Here is a 21,280-nt window from a genome sequence, read left to right as displayed (position 1 = left end):
TCTATATGTTTCTATCGTTAATAGAATCCGAAAATTTTGGTATAGGGGTAAATATTTTAGTTTAGAAAAAGTTCTCGATAATAACAATAATTCATGGAAGAGAGAATAGTACAGGAATATTTTGATTATAAATTTATTAAATGCAAGCGTTTGTTAAAAGATTGAAAGAAAAGAAAAGGAAGGATATTGAAATTAGAAATGGGAATATTTTAGAATTGAGAGGTAAGAAATTGTAACATTATAATATAAACAAAATAATAATAATTGGAAGAATTAGCGGTTAAGGTAAACTAAAGGGTAAAGGGAAAGAGGGTTTGGAACGTGGGGCCACGTAATTTTGTGAGATGGAAGTATATGACACACCCATTCAACTATAACCTTTAATACATCTCTTAACTTCCTCTCATGTGACACCCATAACTTAACCTTCCCATTTCCCTTCCCACCCATATTCCAATCTCCATACACACATACTTCTTATTTATGTATCAAACCGATAGAATAAACTTTACGTCGGTTGCTTTTATCATGACTTGATTTCAGTTATATTTGTTTCGTTTCATTTGAAGACATTTCATTAGGATTTATCGACTCTTGATCCTATAAAAGTTTCGTTGTTAAAAGATTTTATAGTCAATAGTTCTCTAATAGTATCGTGTATACTCTTGCATCTCAAGCATGTTTGTGGACTAAAATTTAGCTTCGAAGTCATCCTCGTTCAACTTTTGAGCATATCTCTCTCTTTCTTCTTCTTTTTTTTTTTCAATGTAATGTTTACTTTTGTTTTTAGTTCCTATTGTAAAAGAAATGTTGTATGAAAAAAAAAAAGTTGATGATGATTAAATTATATACTACATGCATGTATATTTTAAATTTTACATTTAATCTTGCACTAATAGATGACCTTTTCTTAGTTGTCCTATGTGTACTCAAAGCTTATAAATTTTATAGGTTGGCATTCTAAGATTAGTATTTTAATTTTTGTTCCTCAAATTTCTTTTTTAAACTTATAAATCGCCATTAAATATCCAAAACCAAACTTATAATATCTCTATATTTTATAATCACAATTCAATCCTCATTATTTGATAAACTCTTCGAACCAATGTGGTTGTGACTATTTGGAAGAGTTTTCTTATAACTATAAATACCCATTTGAATTATATGACAATCACTCTTCTTTTACGAGTCACATAGGAGGTATTTGAGCAACAAGAATTGCGACTGTGTGAAATTGTGAACTCTACTCTTTGTTTGATTCAAGGAGTTTGTAGACCGCATAATAAGTCCTAAAAGTTCACAGTGCTTCAGATTTCAGTTCACAACTACACTTCTCGCTAGAAACGCCTTTTTACAAATTGCTATTAGAAAACATTTTCTTATCCCTCAATTTGCTAACTTTTGAGAATAAACAACTAAACATTTACAATATATAACAACAAAGATATGGGCAGGGGAAGAAGAACGAGAACTAAACTAAAACTTCCACATGGATGCTGGTACAAGCTTTGGCAGGAGCTTTTATCATCATACTCTGAACAAATGCTGTCATCTGCCACAAAATAGGAGTCCATCAAATGGATATGATAAGTCCATGATTGAATTATCCTTATAATTCTTATCAAGTCCTTACAAGTCAAAAAATACTTTATAACTCCTATAGTTTAGTTAAATCTCTCCAAGCATCATCTTAAATACCAACATGCATACTTATACACTAGCAACTTCACACGAAACATGTTTTCTTTAGAAGTAACAGAAAGTAGTAATGAATCGGATACTCCATCGACATTTTTTCTGTCACATTCAAGTAAAAGTGCAACACTATCGTTAATTGTGACATGTTTTCTTTTGAAGAAAAGTAGATAAGGTATATTTGAGAGATTAAGATTCTTGAAAAATTAAAACAGAGTGATTTCCGACCAAAAGAGCACATATTATCTTTCCTTTTCTTTTTTGGTCATTTCCATCTATTAAACCACCAATTCATCCAAAAGCTTAAGCTAATGGTTGAAGGCAAATTTAATTATATATCACCAACACTCCCCCTCACTTGTGGGCTTGAAATATTTGAAAGGCCCAACAAGTGGAAATTGATTTTAATTGGGGGAGGAAACGACAATGCAGGAGCTTGAACACAGGACCTCCCTGGACCACCTGCTCTGATACCATATCAGAAGAAGCAGAATTTGGGAGAAAAGATTTACTGACTACAGTAAATTCTTTATTTCTGTATGTCAAAGATATCTACATCAACCAAGCTTGGTATTTATAGATTCTTGGCAGCAACTGATAACTGTCTAACAGATTAACTAACACAACTAATACAACAGAAAATAACAGATTAACTAATACAACTAATACAACAGAAAATAACAGTCTAACTACTTTTATTGTTAATACTCCCCCTCAAGTTGGACGATGAATGTCTTTCATTCCCAACTTGGATATATGTCTGTTTAAGGTAGATGAAGGTAGTGCTTTAGTGAACATATCAGCTAGTTGTAGGCTAGTGTTGATAGGTAAAACCTTTAGAAATCCTTCAACTATTTTGTCTCGAACAAAATGACAATCAATTTCTATGTGTTTTGTCCGTTCATGAAATGTCGGATTCGAAGCAATAGCAATGGCTGCTTGATTATCACAGAAAACAGTGGTTGGCATCAAGGTCTTTATTTTAAAGTCAGTAAGGAGCTGTGTGATCCATACTAGCTCACTGGTGACTGATGCTAAGGCTCTATATTCAGCTTCTGCAGAGGACCTTGAGACGGTTGGTTGTTTCTTAGATTTCCAGGAGATAATGGAATCCCCTAGGAAGATGCAGAACCCTGTGACCGATCTTCTAGTGTCAAGGCACGATCCCCAATCAGCATCAACGAAGGCTTTTAAGTGAAACGAATCAATAGGTTTTATTAAAACACCTTGTCCTGGGGAACCTTTGAGGTACTTCAATAGGTGATGAGCAGCATCTAGGTGATGGTTCCTAAAATTTGCAGCAGCAATATCCTCACATGGTTTCATCCAATCCAAGGCTGATTACTCCTTATTTACTAAGGGGAATGGAAGCACCTTTGTAGCATTATTAGTATATGTTGATGACATATTACTAACAGGACCATCTCCCTCGAATATCAACTCAGTCAAAGATTCTTTGAAGGCACACTTCAAATTAAAGGACCTAGGACAAGCAAGATACTTCTTGGATCTAGAATTATCAAGATCTGAACGAGGACTTATGCTCTCCCAAAGAAAATATTGTCTTCAAATCCTAGAAGATACTGGTTTTCTTGATTCTAAACCAGTTGTAGCACCTATGGATCCTAATCTGAAGCTATGTAAATCTGAAGGAGAACAACTGACTGAGGAAGACGCCACTTGCTATAGAAGATTAATTGGCAGACTGATATACTTACAAATATCCAGACCTGATATTTGCTTCTCTGTTCACCGCTTAAGCCAATTTCTGCATAAACCTACTAAACATCACCAACACCATCCAACAGATAAATGTACCATATAAGAAAACAGTTAACATATGCTAGCTAGGAACATGGAAGTTTTGGAAAATTTATCATGTGATAAATGCAGGTACTTTTTAAGATTACTCAAACAAAACTCCCGTCATAAAACTATAACAGAAATTTAGACCTAAATCCATCCAAACAGAGCAGCCATAGGCATTGGTTCATGTAGTGGAAAAATGAATCTTACCGCAGCAGATGCAGCGCACATGATGCTAAATCCAGGGAAATGAAATGGAGCGTTTTCAGATAGAAACAAAGCTGTAAACATCTAAACTTTGTTAGTCGTAACATCTTTAGCTGTTGTATTACAATATAAATAGCAAACTTAAGCGAGTTACCTGCTAAAGGGGAGAATACAAATGGAGAAACAACATTGGCAAATGAAGATATGCCTGAAATGCATCCTTGAGCCTTACCCTGATAATCATTTAAATCCAAATTGTTTTGTTTATTAGTCTTTTTGTTTTCGTTCATGATTATATAAAGCCAGAATTAGAGTTGTAGTTGAAAGCATGTGACATGTCATTAATTAGAGTTGTAGCTGATTCAGTCCATTTTAATCCACCATAATCAGCTAGAATTTCTTCTTTTGTTTCTCCCTATCTAAACTCAAGGACATATTATCTTTTTTGAAGTTAGGGTATAGGTATAATGACCTGGTTATTTGTTTTGATTTAGTAAATTCGTCTAGTTAAGTTGTTAAGTTTCAATTAGTAACTTAAAATTTATCGGCTAATTCCATGGTTATGTAAAGACTATAAGTAGACGGGTTATAGTTGGTATTTCTGTCACGTCAATGAATTAGAATATTAGATTATTGATAGTTTCTCTCCATATGGGTATCTGTTCCTTGCTGCCATGGGTTTGACTCTATCCATAAACACAGTTACACAAAGACTGCAGCATTTCTTTTATTGAGATAAAGATGACTACCGACATTAATAAACTAATGAAATGCTCACCCATCAATAAAAATTATAAAATAAAATAACCAATGAACTGCTAAGAGACTATTGACTATGTTGAAACTGTTCTTGAAAACTGACCTGCTCGCCTGCACCAACTTGTTTCGACACTATGCTTTGCAGCTGCAGATTACATATGTGAAATAAGTTAACTTTAATGAAATTATCGATTGAGAATTACAAACTCTGAATGATAAAAAAGTTCGGCACTCACACAAGGCTGCCAGAAAATATACAAAACGGAAAGCATTGCAGCACCATAGGAAACCTGATGGATGACAACAAAGTTAGTCATTTAATGGCATGACGTAAATTATGAACAAGAATTAATGGCATGATGTAAATTATGAACAAGAATTGAACTTCAAATCAGTAAAGTAAGATATAAAATAATGAACCAAATTATTAAAAGAATTAAACTGATTGTCAATGTATTAGCAAATTACCCATGCAGACCAAGCTAAGCTGTGAAGAAGCATCTGCATTCAAAAACCCAAAAAACAGAGTGAGAACCATACATGAATTGAGGCTTTCTCAAATTTCTTGATATGAAATTGGATAATTAGAACAACATCCACAACATTTACGTCAAAAAGGCAAGAAGAACATTAGAGAGCTTACATGCAGGGAATTGAAAAAGACCCCAACTGAGAGTAGCCTATTCTCTCCTAGAGCAGGAACCAAGATGGGCGTTAAAAGTAGCTGCAATGATTCGTTTGATGGTAAGAACTTAAAAAACACACATGGAATAAAAATGGATTCTGTCCTATCACCAATGGTTCGAAAAATTTAAGCTTAAGCAATATTTTAGGGAATTAGCTGATATTCTTAACATATTCTAAACAGAAAATTGACATTGAAAAAAATACAAATATAAACTAAAATAAAATAGCATGACATGCCTGAGAAATACTTGAAGCAACCCCAGAAATCACCATCAAATCAGCAATTCTATCCTTGTCAAAGTGAAATTTCGCTTTTAAATAGTACTGTAGTTGGGAAATCAAACATCGGTCAGCATATCAATTGTCCAAGACAAGCTAGTTACTCAACTAAAGTTCATTACGCACAGTTGAGAGCCTGTTATGGATGTAAAATATATAATTGTGCCAGACAAAGATTTACAAACTGACTAAGATGAGGGTGATCACTAAGGAATAAAACTTTCTATTTAAAAGTAAACCGAATAAGTTGAATGAAATTATAACTAAAAGTTGACAAAAGCTGACCCAGATTAGATCCCTGGATCAAAAGACTAACCATTATTGAAGCATGATGGCCAACATCAGCAAGATTGCTAAAAAATGCAACGACGGCTACTTGTGAAAATGTCGAGCTGGAAATAATGTACAAAAGAAAAAGGATTGAGAATTTAAGAAGAAACTGATCAAAATCTTCTCTTAGAGCCACTAAACTATTTGGTCCAAACTCCATGACTATGAGATAACTCAAAAGTGATAGTGAGTGACTTAAACTTCTAATACATTCTTATTCATCATTGGTTCAAGTACTACATAAAATCATTATTGGATCCTGCTCTTATTCAATGAACCGCCGACAAGGCACCAAAAAATGGGATGACAAGAAGGAAAATTGCAAAAACTGATGACAGATAGAAAAAATAAAACTGGGGCAAAACGCATTACTGATTTCTAGGATTTAAACTTAGTTTATAGTTGATTCCCGTCTCATAGCTATTTAGTTTTTAAAAATAAATCTTGATGGCCAAAATTCACCAATTAAATGATGAGGTAGTAGTTAAAATATGCTAATTAGACTATAAAAACGTGTAATGTTCCAACGGTATTTACAAATATAGATGCAGATAAAATAATTGAAGTGAAGAGTTTGCATTTGGAGGCCCAAAATGAACTCATACCTAGTCTTCAAAAAGGAAAAAAGGTCCGTCAGTGAAGGCAAGGCTGTAGCATATTTTTCCTTTTTAGATGAAACAGATTCTACGTTCTCCCCAGATAGTAAGGGAGCAGAAAGATTGCAATTAGGGGCAGAATCAGTAAGGAAAACCCTCATATACACAGCCGCCATAGCCGCCGTGGAAGCCGCTGCCTATTGAGAAAGACAATACGTTGAAAACTGAGTAGAAATGCAATTTCAGAGAAAGGGAAGCGGAGATTACCTGAAACGTGGATGAAATGGAGAGAAAACGAGCACAGAGATTCCCGCAGACGGAAGCAGAAGCGATAGTGGCAGATAAAATTCCGAATGCAGAAGCTCGCCGGTGCTCCGGTACATTGTCGGCCTGTAATTGCAGAGATGGTCATGGCGTCGAACCTTAGTAACAACACTCGGACGAAAGCTCACATTTACCATTGATTAAACTCGATTTCGCAAAATTCTACGTATTTGCAAGTACAAATCAAGTAGGGAACATGAAGTATGGATGGATGATTTGGTCCTCAGCTCTTGGCAGTTTTACGTAATTTTATCACATCATCGTATAAAAATAGAATGATAGTCACCAACATTTATAAACACAAATTTATAGTGTAAATGAAAAAGAGCATTGTGACATTCAAGAGAGTATTTAAGAACATCAATTTAATAGTTTGAAATAAAAGAGTTTTGTACTCTTCATACTATTGTATATTTTTCTTGTGAAACCGTTACTATGTGTAAGTACTAAATTGAGGGGGAGAATGGCAATGACATTAAGGTATTAAGATACCATGTGAGTATGATACATCAAAAATCGAACCAACCAACTAAAATCAATCCATGGAAGGTAGCTGATCAAAGATAAGGAGTTCGGTAACTCTCATTTTGAAAAAAAATACAAACCAAACAACTTTTTTTAAAAAATAATTAAAAAGCTTAAACTGCACCAAACCAACTAAACCATAGTGGGTTTGTACTTCTTTTGTCAATTTGATCATTTACTAAAGTAATTGTTATTACGTGTTATTTATCGTGATAGTCGAACATGCTTGTTCACTCTCTTTTGTTTTTTATTTTTAAAAAGAAAAATTGTTAAAAATATCAATAATATTTTCAAATTCTATCAATAATAAACGGTGATAGAAGTCTAACCATTTCTATCCTCGATAGAATCCAAACATTTTCTATAGTTTATAAAAATTTTATTTTATTTTACTATTACTTTTATTTATTATAAAATTAAAATTATATATAAAAAAGGGAAAGGGTTAAAAATGAATCTTTCACAAAATATTTATACTTTGTAAAATATATTAATCTTTTTTGTTTTGTTTAAATAGTTTGTAAATTTCTTTGTTTTTTAAAAGACCAAAAAAAAAAAACTTGTATATTATATTAAAAGAGGAAATTGTAGTTTATAAATATTTGTAATTAGAGAATAAAAGAACACACAGCTCACCAACAGCATCTCCTAGAAATTGGCAGACTTTTTTTTCTTATTAAATTCAAAAACGTTTTTCAAATTTAAAAAAATTACAAAAATCATTGATTAATATAGGAAATCTAAAAATAAAATATTGGAAATCTAAAGTTAAGTTAGAAATAAGATTCTAACAACATAAATTGAATTTTAGATTAAACTTTTTCTTTCAAGATTTTTATAGAAAATATGTAAAATATTATTTTTTATTACTTATTTAACCTTTTTTTTCTTTCTTTATGATCTATACATATCTATTTTAGGTCAAAATAAAGCGTTTATTTAATGTTTTAACATCTTCTCCGTTTACAAATTTCAATTTAATAAAAATTTAAAATCAAAAGTTTTAACCACGTTTGTGCACTTATGATTGGCCATTAGCATCAAAAAAAATTTAGCAAAAAAACATTAAAACTAGCAAATTTGACAAAATATTTATAGATATTTTTAAAAATAGTAAAATAAATTAAAATATTTAGAAGTTATAGCAAAATTTTAGATTCTATCGATAATAAAAGCTAATAGACTTTCACGAAATGTTTATCAATGTCTATTATTTGATAGAATATAAAAAATTTATTATATTTTGTCATATTTGATGTTTTTGACAAATTTTCACATATTCAGACTTATATAGAAAAATAAAGTGAAATTGATATTTGTTTTTAAATGATTTTTTGGAGGGTAAATAGTTCATTTTTTTATTATTTTGAAAAATATAAAAAAACATTTAAAATAAAGAAAGAAAAAAAATATATATATATATTTAAAATTAAGAGTAGATCTTATAAATTTGTGTGTATCTAATTATTATTGAAGGTGTGATTTAAATATTTTATTTTAGTCAATCCACGTGCAAATCCTAAACTTATTATTTAAGTTAGAAAGGATTGATGATTTTAAGAATAGAAAGGTGATTACTAAGAAATTAAAGGAATATATATTGAAAATAATTAGGAGATCATGTGAAAAAGAATTAAAGTTTGTTAATTACCGCATAGGCAACGGCCAAGCACTGGACGCTGCCTTCACAAACGATGCTTGTCACACACTTGAACACAAAATAAATATAAAACAATTCTCTCGATCTTCCATACCCCAATATCCCTACAATCAACACCAAACACTATTTAAACTGAGTTCAAAAGATATCATAACATTAATTTTAGTATAAAAGAAAGGAAGTAGATCGATCGAAAGAAGAGTGAGTCATCTCATGATCAACCGACACCAACCGAGTGGAATTATGTTGAGAACCAAAGGAATGGTGAGAACGGTCTTCCTCCCAAACCTATCCGATAAATTTCCAAGCAATGGCATCATTAACAATGCACCAATTCCAGTCACCTGATATCTCCAATCCAAAGAAACATAAATGATCCAAAATACGAATAAAAACCAATCCGTATATAGTTTAGGATTATAGAAAACTTACAACTTGTTGAAAGCCAGTGAAGTAAATGACGAGAGAACATTCGTCTTGATCAGGACAAAGAGCGGACATGGTAATATCTGGAATGGCAGGAAAGGCCGTCATAGTTGCAAAAGTATATAGAAATACGGTCACCAGCAAATGGGTTAACTTCAAAAATTCCTCCATTTTCTTTTTTCTCTCTGCCTGTAATTTCTTCCTTGCAATCAAATTGAAATTATGAAGTCTTAAGTTTTCTCGTTTGCCCACAATAAATACGGCATAATAAATCATTTGTTTATTGAGCTAAACACACCACGTTGGATTAAGGAAATATATTACATATGAAGCTTTTCTCTTTGTTAGTATATACTCTATAGTATATAGATCATAGAAGAAAATATCATTTGAGGGGACAAGAAATCATTATGACTAATGAGTTTTCATTTATAATAATAGTAAGTAGAAGAGGGATGACCTTTCATAAATGTTAAAGAATCTTACAAAATCATTTTTTCTCTCTCTTTCAATTTCTTAACCTCTCTCGTTTAAAACATGTCACTATATTTCCACTATCTTTCACATTCATAGAAAACGCTATAATTTTTTTTATTAATAATATAATTGAATTTTAAACAGGGATCGAACAAAAATAGTAAATTTGACAAAATATTTACAATATATATAAAAAAATTAGATTTTATCAATGTTTATATTGATAGACAATAATAGAAGTATATCAATTTCAATTATTGATAAAATCCAAAATTTTGATATTTTAATTTATTTGTATGTTTTTTAAAATATCTTTCTTACATATAAAAATGAGATATTTTTAAGTAATAAAATAATTAAAATATTTATAAATACAAACAACATAATGTCCTAATATTGTTTTGTAAATAATTTTAATAGTTTCCTGATTTTCTTATAATTTTCTTCTTCTTTGTTTATTTCAAATTTTATTATTATTTCTCCCCTCTATCCTTGTGTACTTTTCTTTTCTTTTTTTGTTCTCTATCCTTTAAAGAATGTGTCACTAAGTTATTTGAAGGTGAATTTTATTAATAAAATTAATTAAAATATTTATAAATTATAGTAAAATTTTGATTTCTATTTGTAGTAGAAATTAATAAACTTCTACGGTCTATCAATATTATTAAGGATATCAATGTCTATCACAATTTATTATTGATAAAATCTAAAATTTTGCTATAGTTTATAAATATTTTTAAATTTGTCATTTTTTACAATTATTTGACTTTTAAAGATAAATAAATAAAACCGAAGATAGTAATTGGCAACACTCGATAAAGAAAGATATTTTTTTTAAAAAAATAGAAGAAAGAAAAAACTATTTACACTTTAACAAAGAACGAAAAGAAAAATCCACCAACGAGTGTTCACACGAGATTTCGAAGAAATGTATTTCGTGGAATTAAACTTTGTTATATTGATAAATATTGAATATTGTGAATACAATCTCTAGTATTTACTCATTTGATGCTTTCTCTCGAATACAAGTTAAAACTTAGAACTTCTCGATATTTGGTCTTCAGGATGTTGTTGTTACAAGTCGATTTGAACTTCGATCTTCTGGAATTCAAGGAAAGTTTAATCTTGCAAGTCTTCAATCTTTCAAAAATCTTCTGGAACTCAAGGAAAGTTTAATATTAGTCTTCAATCTTTCAAAAATCTTCTGGAACGCAAGGAAAGTTTAATATTTCAAGTCTTCAATCTTATACGAACTTGCACATCTTGAGAGCTTGTAGAAGTTTGAATCTTCAATTGTTCAGAGCGTACTTTCTTTAACCAAAGACCTCCTCAAATGAATGACAAATGTCTCTATTCATAGAGAAATTTTGTGGGTTTTAGGTGGGCTTTGACCCATTTGCTTGTTGGGCTTTGACTTTGACCAATTTGCCTGTTGGGCTTAGACTTGGGCCCATTTGCCTTATTGGGATTTGGACTTGGATTTAGACTCATTTGCTCTATTGGACTTTGGGTCCATATGCTTGTTGAGCTTGGACTTGGCTAATCTGCTCATTTGACTTGAATTAGGTTGGATTGATTAAACTTAATTATCAAAATTCAATAAAATATAATTATGTGAATATTTGTTGGGATGATGTGACAGAATTTAATTGGTCGAAATTTCTTGTTCAACAACGAGTATAAATAGATTTTTTTTTTCTCTATTTTTGACAATATCCCTTAAGGTTGAAGAAAAATACGTCCATAATTCAATTTCCATAAAACATCGAGTTATCATTGACCTCTTCTCCATTTCTCCATAAAATTGAGTTATCATTCAATTTCCATAAAACATTCAATTTCTCTGGAGGATGAATTCTCTGTATCATCCTCTTCTCCATCTTATCTTGATTTTTGTCCTAATACCATTTAATTACACGTATCATTTACCTAAACTCACTTTGTCTATAACTTAATTTCAATTTATTATTATGATTTTTTTTGCATAGGTGGCCGAATCAAATCTTTGTCCTCAAGGTGAATAATATTACTATTGTACCAATTGACTTAAGCCCATTTTAACATATTCTACTAGGACTCATATAACATATTCTACTAGTGACTCATATTCAGTATAGGGATAGTTGCAAATTTAGCAATTAGATTCAAAATAATTAAGTATGTAGCAACATTTTAAAAAATTTGCAAATATAACAAAATTTATTAAATTCTATCAATGATATAAGTCTATCAACAATAGACAATGTTGCAAATATTGATCTATCATTGATAGACTATACGAATGTATCAGCGATACAAGTCTATGAGTGATAGTTTTGCTATATTTGCAATTTTTTTAAAATTTTGCTATATCCTTAATTATTATTGTTGAAATGGTTATCCATTCCAATTTTCCTTTGGTATAACTTAACGATATTCTACTAGTGGCTCATATTCAGTATAACTTAACGATAGTACTCTTAAAGTTCGAAAATATTCATCTTAAATTTTAATTATAACAAACTAAAACTATGGCCCCTTTTTTTACAATTTTCTTTTCCTATTATACTTTTACGAATTTAAATCTTTTTTCAAGATAATTGATGGAGGAGACATTTAAAACAATGAAAAGTTACAACACATTTTTAATTAAATTAAATTTGCGTTAGTCTGATGGAATTCCCTATCAGAAGTTATTTTTCCTTTCAGAATTACTTGTAAATTAACATTAACAATTTATAGGAAAAAACTATTTTTATCCTTTCAAAAATAAATACACTATTTAACAACAAAATATATATATATATATATATATATGAACAGAACAAGAACAGATCAAAACAAGAACTAGGCCTCCACATGGCTACAACTGTTAGCTTTGGAAGGATCCCTTATCATGATACTCTGAACAAATGCTATCATCTGCCACAGATTAAAAAAAAAATGTTCATCAAATGAAACAAAACGTACAGAAGTACCAAACGTGACAATTCTCCACATTAAAAAATAAGTTGATGGTTAAATTAATTATCATTTTAATCCCTGTCATATCCTTGTATAATATCACCGTATGTGCTCAAGCTGGACGCCAATTAAAATGGAGTAGAGTATACATAAAGCTACCATGTATGGCAGATACAAAATGTATAGGGGACACAGGAAGACGATGAATGCTGCTCAACATAGAGCACAAAAGCCTTCATTAAACTTTGAAAATGAAAATATAGCCGCATGTGTCTTTCTATCAGTATGCAATAGGTAAGTAAAAAAAACATGGTGAAATACAAAGAAGATAATACGTAAATAGAGGTACCTAACAGATTTGCGACCAAAAAAATAATGGGTAAATGTAGTGGAGAAAAGATTAATAATATTAGTCAAACCAAACTCAAATCATAATACTAAAACATAAATTTAAACATAAAGCTATCCAGCGGGGCAGCGATATGCATGGGTAATGTAGTGGAGAAAAGATTCTTACGGCAATAGATCCTGCGCACATGATGCTAAATCCAGGGAAATAAAATGGAGCGTTTTGAGAGAGAAACAAAGCTGAAAAGACCGAAGCTCTATTAGTGTTGTCCTCTCTGGCTGTTTGATTGCATTTATATATGGCAAATTTTAAGTTAAGTTACCCGTTAAAGGGGAGAATACCAACGGAGAAACAACATGAGCAAATGAAGATATGCCTGAAATGCATCCTTGAGCCTTACCCTGATAATCAATCAAGTCCAGGAATATTGTTAAACAAACATCATGTGAGAAGGGGATGCATAAATAATATGGTTATATATTTTCATTTTGTAAATTGATTTGATTGGATTGTCAATTTGAGTTTAAGTACTTTGTTAATTAATTTATTATTATTATTATTTCCAAAAAAAATCACTCGATTGTTAATTTCCTTCAGAGAACTCTTGTTCCTTCTCGTTCGAGTTACGCCACACCTTTGCTGATAGGGAAGGCAACTGATATGACTTCTTTTCTTTCATTGCTTGAGGGTCACTGACTCTTCTAGAGTGGGAGACGGGATGTGAGGGTTTGGAGTCAGAAAATATCTTTGACCAGCATATAATTAATTTGGAATAGGTTTTTAAATTATTTTTACGATGGGATGATTTAAGAGGTTGTTAGATTAGATCCCTTAACTATTAATATAAACCGAACTAAGGTTCTTGTTTTAAACCGTTTAAGTTAAATGATATTTGAATTCTCTCTCTAGAATGATCTTAGTGCATTCGGACCCTTTGCAAGCCTTGTGTTTAGGCTTTATGTCCTACGGCATTCAAGCTTGGTTGCTCACCAAAATTGTTGAGTGTTTCAACTTTGAGATAGCAACTAGCTTTCTTACCTGCCTTTGTAATCCTTCAAACTATCTCATTGGTTTGATCCAAGTAGTGCAAAGGCGTTGAGGCTTGTGTTTGGTTTGGTAGATTCCAAGGCAAGTTCCTAGAGTATTGTATCATAGTTCCTCTCCAAATGGGTTTATTTATCTATGCAGCTATGGCTTTGACTCAATCAGTAAATGAGGTTGCATAAAAACTGCAACATTTCTTTTAGTGCGATGAAGATAGTTATCAACATCGACAAACTAACGAAATGTCAATCCATTGATAAAGGTTGTAAAATAAAATAACCAATGATCTGCTCAAAGACTATTGATTAAGTTGAAGTTGTCCTTGAAAGCTAACCTGCTCGCTTGCACCAACTTGCTTTGATACTATGCTTTGTAGCTGTGGATTATAAAAGTGATAAATTTGGATCAATTAGATTGTCAATCGAGAATTATAAACTCTAGATGATCAAGAGGTCTGACACTCACGCAAGGTCGCCAGAAAATAAACAAAGTGGAAAACATTGGAGCGACATAGACAACCTGATTAATAACAGAGCAAAGTTAGTCATTTCATGGCTTGATCCAATTTATGATAAAGAGTCTGAACTTCAAATTGATACAGTAACATATAAAACAATAATCTAAATTTTGTTAACAAGAATTAAACTGCATTGCTAACTTAGTTACAAAGAAGTACCCAGTCAGCCCAAGCAAAGCTGTAAAGAAGCATCTGCATTAAAAACAAAAAAATTTAAGCATCCAAGAATAGAGTAAACATGAAATTGGATTATTAAAACAATATTCACAACTTTTAAGTCCCCATAAGAGGGAAAAAAAACACACACACACACAATTCACAGCTTTGAAGTCTATAGAAGCACGAAGAACGTGAGAGCTTACATGAATGCAATTGAAAAAGAGCCCAATTGAGAGCAGTCTATTCTCTCCTAAAGCAGGAATCAAGATGGGCATTAAAAGTAGCTGCAAATTGCAATTATTCGTTTAGTGGTAAGAACTCAGAATACACATAAATGGCAAAGCTAGATAGTGCCCTACCACCACTACGTCAAAAAACTTAAGCTTAATCAGATAAACTAGGGTACTATGTATTCTTTTTAACATATTCTAAACATATATTAGAGGAAAATTGGCATATAAATAAATGAATACAGTATATTGCTACCGACTAAAATAAAATAGGCATGGCATGCCTGTGAAATAGTTGAAGTAGTCCCAGAGATCACCATCAAATCAGCAAACATATCCTTGTCAAAGTGAAATCTGGCTTTTAAATAGTACTGCAGTTGGAAAATTAAGTATAGGTTAGCATACCGATTGTCCAAGACAAGCTACTCGGTTGAAATTCATAAGCACGTTTGAAGTCTGTTATGGATGCAAAATTTATAATTGAGCCGCCTAGAAGTTTACAATCTTAGTAAAATGAGGGTGATCACCAACGACAAAAACTTTCCATTTAAAAGTAAACCAAAAAAGTTCGATGATATTATAACAAAAAGTTTTCCTACGAAAAATTGAGATGCACTTCAGCCATAATTAGTAAAATATTGACAAAAGCTGACCCAGATTAGATTCTTGGACTAAAAGACAAACCAGTAGAGAGGCATAAAGGCCGACATCAGCAAGATTGCCAAAGAATGCAACAATGGCCGCCAGTGAAAATGTCAAGCTACAAACATAGAACAAAAGAAAGAGGATCGAAAATTTAAGAAGAAACTCAAATCTTCCCCGTAGAGCTTATAACAAACAATTTGGTTCAAAGTGTGGCTATGAGATTACTCAAAAGCAAGAATGTAACTTGAACTCCTATATAGTCTTATTCATCAATGGTTAGTTAAATAAATACACACGTCAATTTATCCTGCTCTAACTCAAAGATTATCTATACCGTGCCACAAATTCACAAGACAAGAAGGTAAATTATAATGACAACCGACAAGATAGAAAAGAATGGGAAAGGCACACTTTTGGTCTATACAGCGTACACTTTTCAAAACCAACACTTGAAATCTAAATTTAGTTTCTATTTAAAGAGATCTTAAAAAGTTTAATTCAAGGTTTGAATTTGATCTCTAATTGGTCTCCGAACTTTGAAATTGGTTTGTTTCTTAGCAGAGTCCTGATGACTACATGAAATGATGACGTGAAACCAATTACATCCTATAACCATATGTATTTTTCAAATAGATTCGACTATTTTTTTTTAATAATAAAATTTAACTATAAACCAATTTCAAACGTCAAGGTACAATTAGAAATCAAATTGAAAAGTCAGTATCAAACATGTCATCTTCTAAACTCGAAAGACCAAATAGAAACTAAAGGAAAGGCCAAAATGTAAGTATGATAAAAATAAACACATACCTAAAGGAAAGGCCAAAATGTAACTATAAACCAATTTCAAACGTCAAGGTACAATTAGAAATCAAATTGAAAAGTCAGTATCAAACATGTCATCTTCTAAACTCGAAAGACCAAATAGAAACTAAAGGAAAGGCCAAAATGTAAGTATGATAAAAATAAACACATACCTAATATTCAACAGTGCGAAAAGGTCCTTGATCGAAGGCAAGGTCGTAATGATTTGTTCTTTTTTTAGCGACACTGGATCCGAAGAAACAGATTCTACATTCTCACCAGAAAGTAAGGGGGCAGAAATAATACATTCGGCAACAGAATCAGCAAGGAAAATCTTCATATAAACAACCGCCACAGCCGCCGTGAAAGCCGCTACCTATTCAGGAAGACGAAATGTTGAAAAGTGAGTGAAATGAAATTTGGGAGAAAGAAATAATGAGAGAGTACCTGAAACGTGGATGAAATGGAGAGAAAACGAGCACAGAGAGTCCCGCAGACAAAAGCAGAAGATCCAACGGCGGATAACAGTCCGAATGCAGAAGCTCGCCGGTGTTCCGGTACATTGTCGGCCTGTGATTGCAAAGTAATGAGTAAACGGCTTGAAGCGCCAAATTGACAACCGCCACAAAGAATAGGACCCAAGAAGAAACATACACGTGTCATTTTATTAGCGCCCAATTCCTCAATTACAAACTTTTCATAACAACTAAATATTAAAAGAAAATTGCATCTTATGCCAAACCACTTCCAAAATATAATCATTCTTTGTTTTTCATATCGTATGACTACGCTATTAAAAGACTGTAAAAACTCGCCAGATGCTTATTAATTTCTAAATTTACTACTGTTTGTAATTTAGGAAATGGAGCAACATCAACTCTATTATCATAAATTCTTTTTTTATTTTTTCTGCGAACGTTTATAATAAATTTGACAAAATATTTATAAATTATAGAAAAATTTAATATTCTATCAATAACAAATATTTTATAGATATTGATAGACACTTATAAAAGTATTTTTATCCTCGATAAAATCCAAAAATTTTAAAATATTTTAATTTATTTAGTTCTTTTTAAAAATACCCCTAATAAAATGTTTAAATAATTTGTCAAATCCATAATTTAATGTTATGTTCATAGAAATGTTATATACGTCAAAAAGAAAATTCACAATGTTAGTGTTTCAAAATAAATATTTTAAAGTTATTAGGTACTAAAGTTGATATTTAACATGGGTGAATATATCCTGTGTTGAAATCTTTACAAAACTATGGATGAGAAATTTTTTTTGTTTTCAATTTTATCCTTTTATTTACTAATTTGCTTTGGTTTTATTGTAATTTGTTATTTATTTATTTTTTAATTAAAATTAATTATTAATAAATACATATATATTAATAAATTTAACTTTTTCTTTCCAATTAATTATATCATTAACAATTTTCTAAAACCATTCACATCTCTCTATCTTCCACCTATTTACGTCCCTTTATCTTCTACCTATTCACATTTCCTTATTTCATATTAACTATTTTGTAATTATTTCAACATTTTAAATTCTTTCCCTTTTCAAATTTTTAGGTATAAATATTTCATTCTTTTTAATATTTTTCATGTTCAAGTCACAACAAAAAGTTGTGTGTGAAGAAATTAGTCTTCCAACAAGTTTAAATGAAGATTCGTAAGCCAAGGCTACAAAAGTCCTCTCTTTTATGGTTGTATGAGGTTACACGCAATTTGAGGGTGAAGGGTTGTCTTCTGAGTTTATGTCATCATTTTGGTGTTGCTTGCAAGCTTGAAGAGAGATCCCTATGTTGTTTCTTAGTCACTTTTTGTTTTTGTCTAACATTATAATCAGAGAAAAAAAAAAGAAAATTTTGGATAAGCAAGAAGGAAAAAAAATAATGTTGTTCAGGCCTTATGGAAATTGGATAATAAGTTTTTTTTTTTTGTTAGCTGATTATTTTCTTTTTATCTATTGGTTTGGTCATCTTAATGTGTTAAAATGATATTGATTTAAGTGAAAAACAGATTTTTCTTCTGGAGTGTATTATTCAAAATTTAAATTTTAAATATTGTTTTTCTTTAGCAGTCATCAAATTTATCCCAAAATTGTTTTTGATATTTTAAACATTCGATATGCAATTGATACATGAAAAAAGTTCTACTTATCAATCTAAAGCTTGATTGAATTGATTGTTTCATAGTTATACTACCAAATTCTTTATATCTTTTAGCTCATTCTATTTATACATGCATATAACAAGTCTTGAGAAAAAAAATCTCTGAGGAAATAAAATTCAAAAATTATTTTAAAAAATCATGAGTAAATAAATATAGTTTCATTCGATGTGAACCTGTGTTACCAACTAAATATTATTAAAGTAGTAAAGTGAAAGGAAGGGTAATTAAGTACTAATTAATAAGAATTTGAAGGGAAGAACAAAATGATGCCACATAAAAGTCTAAAGTTTTATCTACACGTTTTAGAGATGTAGTGAGAGGAATCATTCCCTTTCCAGAAGAAAAAGACATGGAATTATGCTTAACTTAGCAGCAAAAAGAGAGTTAGAAAAATGGTGAAAACTACGATTCACCAAAACCATGTATTAATCAAGGAAGAAGAAGATCTAAAAGATATTCTCACCGCATACGCCACAGCCAAGCACTGAACGCTTCCTTCACAGACTATACTTGTCACACATTTCAACACAAAATAAACGTAGAACAAATTTCTGGACCTCCCATACCCTAATATCCCTACAATCACAAATCAAGAATTTAACTTCAGTACTAATATCCATTCAAAACCAAAAACAAGATTCAAAAAGAGAAGAATATATGTGTGTATCACACGATCGAGCCAACACTAACCAAGAGGAACAACAGTGAGAATCATAGGAATGGTGAGTAGAGTCTTTCTTCCCAACTTATCCGACAAGTTTCCAAGCAATGGCATCATTAGCAACGCTCCAATTCCCATCACCTACATACCTCAAACAAAGAGAGACGATTTAGATTCTTTCGTATATACTTTGCTGAAACAAATACAGTAATAATTAAAACTGTCAGCCTCATAGCATCTCATACGAAAATTAAAACTCACAGCATGTTGAAACCCCGTTAAGTAAATGGCGAGAGAACACTCGTCTTGACCGGGACAGAGAGCAGACATGGTAACATCTGTAATGGCAGGAACGATCATCATGGTTGCAAAAGTGTATAGAAACAGTGTCACCAACAAATGGCTTAGCTTCCAAATTTCTTCCATTTTTTCTTCTGTCTTTCTCCTTTATGAACTGAGACTTGTAGACATGGAGAGAACCACTTCCCACCATATATATGTAAAGGCCTAATAAGTTACTGTTTATTGTGTAAACCACTTACCACGTGTAATGCCTATATATTCTTGTATGAATGAAAAACAAAAAAGAACAATAAAATTTTGGTCAAATTTAGTTGTTGTCCTTTTCACAAAGTAAATGGAGTGTGAGTTTATGTAATATTTGAAAATATTTTTAGCATCATTTTAAATTTTTATAAATGAAAACAAAGTTTGTACCATTATATTTGCTTGAGTATAGAAAAGTAGCTTTTCTTTTTTGGTTCAATGGATTTTAAAATTTCATTCTGCTTACTGCCTCTCAACACAAACAAACAAAAATGCCAAAATTGTTTTGTTTGCAAAAAGAGACAATTTGAGTTTATAAAATAATATCATTTCTTCTTTAGAAGAAAAGGAAGGAAAAGGTAGCCATATAATTTGAATTTAATCTTTAGTTTAAATTCATCAAATTAAATTCAAATCAGGTTATAATGATACACAAGAATATAAAGCCTACAACGGTAAAAAAAATAATAATAAAATTATGTACTAGTACAAAAGATATATCTTTAACAAAGAGATCAATAATTCAAATTTACTACACTCCCATATGTTCAAATGAAATAAAAGGAGAGAAAAAAACACCTATAGAAATACCCTATAATCTAGCATAATGATTCTACTTTATTCAAATCATATTTCTCCCAACATTTTCAAACGAAATGATTTTCAAGAGCATTAAGTTGCATCCACCTATTTGCAACTAACTTAATTGTTCAACAACAATCTATCTGTGTGACAAACTAACTTCTTTTTTATTTTCTTTTCTGAAAAATATTTTAAAATTGATTTGGTGTGAGGTTGCAAAAGATGGGATGTCTTCTCTAACTCTTTTTTTTTTTTTTTTTCATTTTTATTGTTGAAAGTATAGAAGGTAATTTAAAGGAAAAAAGGGACAAAAAAAATAGTCCCAAAAGTGCATTATGAGTTTAGGTTGCTTCCTCCTATGTGGGTACTGTCTTTGAAGTTTGAAATACAAATAACAATAATAGAAGTAAAGAAAGGGCAAAGATGATTGATTGATGCGTAGCTTGTAAGTTGTAAGTTGTAAGGACATAACCCACACCCTCTTCCTATTTGACGCTTGTAGGATTCATCAACCAGCCGTGCAAGCTTTAGTAAGTACAAATAAAATATAATAAGTCGACTTTAAACTTTATTTTTTTAATCCTTTCAAATCAATTTAATATTTAATTCTACCCTATTAAACACTTTTATCGTCTTATTAAAATTAATTATGAATTATTCAAAGCATTTATTTTATTTTATGAGTGATTTTAAAATGGTTAAGAAACCCATTTATTTTATTTTATGAGTGACTGTAAAATGACAGAGTGGTTTCTTAACCATTTTAAATTCAATCTCGAATATTTTCGGCAAATATTTTTGACTTTATTGTTTATCTATGTCTCTGCTCCTCTTTATTTGAAA

At 30.9% G+C, this 21,280-nt stretch overlaps 2 protein-coding genes across 3 annotated transcripts; both read right to left on the bottom strand.

Moving 5' to 3' along the window:
- Positions 1 to 1,225: 1,225 nt before the first annotated feature.
- LOC105434628 (hippocampus abundant transcript 1 protein) lies at positions 1,226 to 9,480 on the bottom strand. Its single transcript, XM_031880597.1, has 14 exons — positions 9,301 to 9,480; positions 9,101 to 9,212; positions 8,860 to 8,972; positions 6,627 to 6,749; positions 6,369 to 6,556; positions 5,750 to 5,825; positions 5,392 to 5,478; positions 5,111 to 5,191; positions 4,936 to 4,968; positions 4,704 to 4,757; positions 4,571 to 4,612; positions 3,863 to 3,941; positions 3,712 to 3,782; positions 1,226 to 1,552 (listed from the first exon to the last, which is right to left on the bottom strand). Exons 1-14 carry the CDS (start codon positions 9,463 to 9,465, stop codon positions 1,472 to 1,474), a joined length of 1,305 nt encoding a protein of 434 aa, XP_031736457.1. The 5' UTR covers positions 9,466 to 9,480; the 3' UTR covers positions 1,226 to 1,471.
- A 2,919-nt stretch (positions 9,481 to 12,399) lies between these two features.
- Positions 12,400 to 19,794, bottom strand: LOC101213676 (hippocampus abundant transcript 1 protein). Of its 2 annotated transcripts, XM_011651169.2 has the most exons (14): positions 19,571 to 19,793; positions 19,339 to 19,450; positions 19,112 to 19,224; positions 16,910 to 17,032; positions 16,636 to 16,838; positions 15,698 to 15,773; positions 15,298 to 15,384; positions 14,987 to 15,067; positions 14,784 to 14,816; positions 14,573 to 14,626; positions 14,442 to 14,483; positions 13,386 to 13,464; positions 13,232 to 13,302; positions 12,400 to 12,672 (listed from the first exon to the last, which is right to left on the bottom strand). In XM_011651169.2, exons 1-14 carry the CDS (start codon positions 19,733 to 19,735, stop codon positions 12,598 to 12,600), a joined length of 1,314 nt encoding a protein of 437 aa, XP_011649471.1. In that variant the 5' UTR covers positions 19,736 to 19,793; the 3' UTR covers positions 12,400 to 12,597. The 2 variants fall into 2 exon arrangements, with proteins under 2 accessions (XP_011649471.1, XP_011649470.1); XM_011651168.2 differs by lacking the exon at positions 12,400 to 12,672 and having other exon boundaries at positions 12,833 to 13,302; positions 19,571 to 19,794.
- Between the last annotated feature and the right edge of the window lie 1,486 nt (positions 19,795 to 21,280).

The sequence above is a fragment of the Cucumis sativus genome, chromosome 2, assembly GCF_000004075.3.
Source record: "Cucumis sativus cultivar 9930 chromosome 2, Cucumber_9930_V3, whole genome shotgun sequence".
NCBI classification, from domain to species: Eukaryota; Viridiplantae; Streptophyta; class Magnoliopsida; order Cucurbitales; family Cucurbitaceae; genus Cucumis; species Cucumis sativus.
Note: the sequence above shows the minus strand (reverse complement) of the source record. Positions and strands in the feature narration are given on the sequence as shown.